The following is a 3,700-nucleotide window of genomic DNA, read 5'->3' as shown; positions in this document are numbered from 1 at the left end:
GGTTTGGACACAGACATTAGAGGAAAATTGATCGCAGTACAACTCTCCACTTATGCCCAAATGGTGGATCGAGCTTTAATTGTGGAACGAGAGTTAGCAGATTCTGAACGCATTCGAAATCAGCGATCAAGGAACAACAACCAACCACGCGGAGGAGGCCCAGTCCGCAACACCAGAAACCATCCTGCGCCAGCACCTTATGCCGGAGGGATGCAGCAGCAACAAAGACAGAATCGAGGAAACCAGTAAGGAGGAAACTTTGTAAGTGAGTGGAAAGGAAGATGTCTCGGATGTGGTCAACAGGGGCATCGTCGAAGTGAGTGTCCTCAAGGAGGGAAGTATTTTATGGATCAGCGAGGGGCACAACCATACAACAAATGCCAACCAGGGCAAGGTTCTAAGCCTACTCAACATGCCCAGACCAACAAGGGGCAGCCTCAAGCCTCTAAGAATGTAGGCCGACCAAGAACACAACCACAAGGAGCTGGAAATGGAAAGAAACTGGGAGAGACTAACCAACAGGCAGTAGGAAGAATGTATGCTCTCCAAGAAGAAGAAGATGTTGATAACCCATCAGTAATTCAAGGTATGTTAATCCTTATGAATTCTTGGGTTAAAGTATTATTTGATTCTGGAGCTTCGCATTCTTTTATATCCACTGCATGTGTGACAAGTTTGGGTTTAAAGCCAGAAGCGTTAGAGATAGCTATGAGTGTCGCTTCACCCTTAGGAGGTCAAACCCGAGTAAATCTAGTATGTAAATCTTGCGAGCTAAAAATCTCCGGTTCACATTTGATCTGTGATCTAAGAGTTATGGATATGTCAGATTTTGACGTCATCCTAGGAATGGACTGGTTGTCAGTTCATCGAGCCATTATTGATTGTTACTGTAAGACAGTGACAGCATCCTCCCTTAACGGCACGAAAGTCCAATTTAAAGGGGATAGACAAGATTCTCTAACTCCAACGTGTCGCAAGTCGCGATGGCATGATCAACTAACTGGATGGTTGGCGAGCCTAATTTTGGAAGACGAAAATCGAGAGGATCCAGGATTACCCTATGTGGTGTGCGAGTACGCTGACGTTTTCCCTGACGAATTACCAGGATTACCTCCAAAACGAGATGTAGATTTCACGATTGAGCTTCAACCCGGGACTTCACCGATTTCAATAGCACCACATCGTATAGCGCCAGCTGAACTTTGAGAATTGAAGGAGCAGTTGCAAGAACTGTTGAGTAAGAAGTTCATCAGACCAAGCACGTCCCCTTGGGGAGCGCCAGCATTATTCGTAAAGAAGAAGGATGGAACCTTAAGATTGTGCATCGATTATCGACAACTAAATCGAGCCACCATTAAAAATCGATATCCCTTACCCAGAATTGATGACTTGTTTGATCAATTAAGAGGTTCAAAATGTTTTTCCAAAATTGACCTTAGGTCGGGATACCACCAACTTCGTGTTAGAGGAGAAGATATACCCAAAACTGCATTTCGAACCCGTTATGGCCACTATGAGTTTGTGGTAATGCCATTTGGTTTGACAAATGCTCCTGGGGTATTCATGAGTTTAATGAACAAAATCTTTACCCCCTATTTGGACCAATTTGTGGTAGTATTCATTGATGATATTTTGATATATTCACGATCGGAGGAAGACCACGAGCAACATCTGAGGACCGTTTTGCAAATTCTAAGAGAAAACCAATTGTATGCTAAAGCTAGCAAATGTGAATTTTGGCTAAAGGAAGTAAAGTTCTTAGGTCATGTTGTATCTGAATCAGGGATATTAGTGGATCCCGCTAAAGTAGAAGCAGTGATGGGATGGAAACAACCTAAGAATACGTTTGAGATTCGTAGTTTCTTGGGATTAGCAGGTTACTATAGGAGATTCATTCAGGATTTCTCCAAATTAGCCAAGCCGATGACACGCCTAACGCAAAAAGGAGTAAAGTTTGAATGGAACGAAACTTATGAACAGTCATTTCAAGAACTCAAGAAGAGACTGACAAGCGCTCCTATATTAGTCATACCCGAACGTGACATTGGGTACACTGTTTATTGTGATGCAATTTGGGTGGTGGTTGATCGATTAACTAAGACGGCACATTTCCTACCAATAGGACCAGCAGGCACACTCGAATCTTTAAGTCGATTATTTATTCGAGAAATCATTAGATTGCACGGAGTACCAGTCTCAATAGTGTCAGATCGTGATTCTCGTTTTACGTCACAATTCTGGCAAAGTCTGCAAAAGGCCTTGGGTACAGAGTTGTGTTTTAGTACAGCTTTTCACCCTCAAACTGACGGTCAATCGGAAAGAACAATTCAGACATTAGAAGACATGCTTCGAGCTTGTGTGATGGACTTTAAAGGTAGTTGGGAGAAATATTTACCACTAGTCGAATTCTCTTACAATAACAGTTTTCAAGCAAGTATTGGTATGGCACCGTATGAAGCTTTGTACGGACGGCCTTGCCGATCACCAATATGTTGGACAGAAGTCGGAGAAACACCTCTTTTAGGGCCAGAGTTAGTTCAGGAAACTACCGAGAAGGTGAAACTAATTAGGCAAAGGCTTGAGACCGCTCAGAGTAGGCAGAAAAGCTATGCAGATCAAAGGAGAAGACCTTTAGCATTTAAAGTTGGAGATCATGTGTTTCTGAAAATACAGCCTCGCCGAGGAGTTGTTCGTTTCGGAAAGAAGAGAAAGTTGTCACCTCGCTTCATAGGGCCTTTCGAAATTTTGGACAAAATAAGAGAAGTGTCGTACCGTTTGGCTCTACCGCCTCAACTGGCTGGAGTGCATAATGTTTTCCACGTCTCTATGCTACGGAAATACGAGCCACACCCTTCTCACATCATCAATTGGGAGGAAATTAATCTTGATGAAGACGTGACATTTGAAGAAAAGCCTGTCAAGATTTTAGATCGTCGCGAGAAGAAATTACGAGGCAAAATTATACCATTGGTTCGAGTTCTCTGGAGACATCGTGGGACGGAAGAGTCAACGTGGGAGCGAGAAGATATGATACGTATCAATTACCCTCAACTATTCGAGTCTAAAGGTACGAATTAATTTCGAGGACGAAATTTTCTTTTAGGATGGTAGATTGTGAAAACCCATCTTTTAATTATTCTTTAAAGAAAATTTATTAATTAATTTTGTCTACAGTCTATCTGAATTATACATTAGTGTAAAAGTTAGTTTTAAATTGACTCAATTCAATCACTAACAAGACATTATTAAGAATAGTAATTTTGTGGGTGTTCAATATTTGTTGTTTATAAATTATTTTAATTATGATTCAATATAACAACTATTCTTACTAAATACCTTAGTTAAAAATCTTAGTGTGCCAATTTTCAGAAACCCACACAAAAAATAAAAATAAAAAAAAAATAATACAAACAAACAAACCATGGGCAAACAACCCATAGTTCCTACCAAACCCACCATCTCTTAGAAATTAGGAAACCATAAAATTTAGGGAAAGCTCATTCTTAGAACTTGGAGAAAGGGAATGGAATGTTTTTGAGAAAATAAAATAATGGAAAGAATGAGAGGGAGAGAGAGATGTCTTCAATATTTATATGCATGCAAGCCTTCCTTGTGCATGCAAGCATCCGGTGAGAAAAAAGAAAAAGAAAAAAAAAAAAAAAAAAAAAAATCCCCAAAGCCACCAAGCTTGGTGTTAGGA

General features: G+C 40.6%; 1 protein-coding gene across 1 annotated transcript; it reads left to right on the top strand.

The window, feature by feature from the left end:
- The first annotated feature begins 345 nt into the window (after positions 1–345).
- On the top strand, positions 346–1,206 carry LOC145814694 (uncharacterized). Its single transcript, XM_082911702.1, has one exon. The coding sequence runs from the start codon at positions 346–348 to the stop codon at positions 1,204–1,206; it is 861 nt and encodes a 286-aa protein (XP_082767828.1).
- The last annotated feature ends 2,494 nt before the right edge of the window (positions 1,207–3,700 follow it).

This window comes from Camellia sinensis, unplaced genomic scaffold (assembly GCF_055761805.1).
Source record: "Camellia sinensis isolate YWXY unplaced genomic scaffold, ASM5576180v1 Unanchor12, whole genome shotgun sequence".
In the NCBI taxonomy this organism is placed as follows: Eukaryota; Viridiplantae; Streptophyta; class Magnoliopsida; order Ericales; family Theaceae; genus Camellia; species Camellia sinensis.
This window is presented reverse-complemented; position numbering and strand designations above follow the sequence as displayed.

Bases quoted from the DNA above. Each gene is read 5' to 3' on its own strand.
- LOC145814694 (XM_082911702.1), top strand. From the start codon at position 346: ATGGATCAGCGAGGGGCACAACCATACAACAAATGCCAACCAGGGCAA.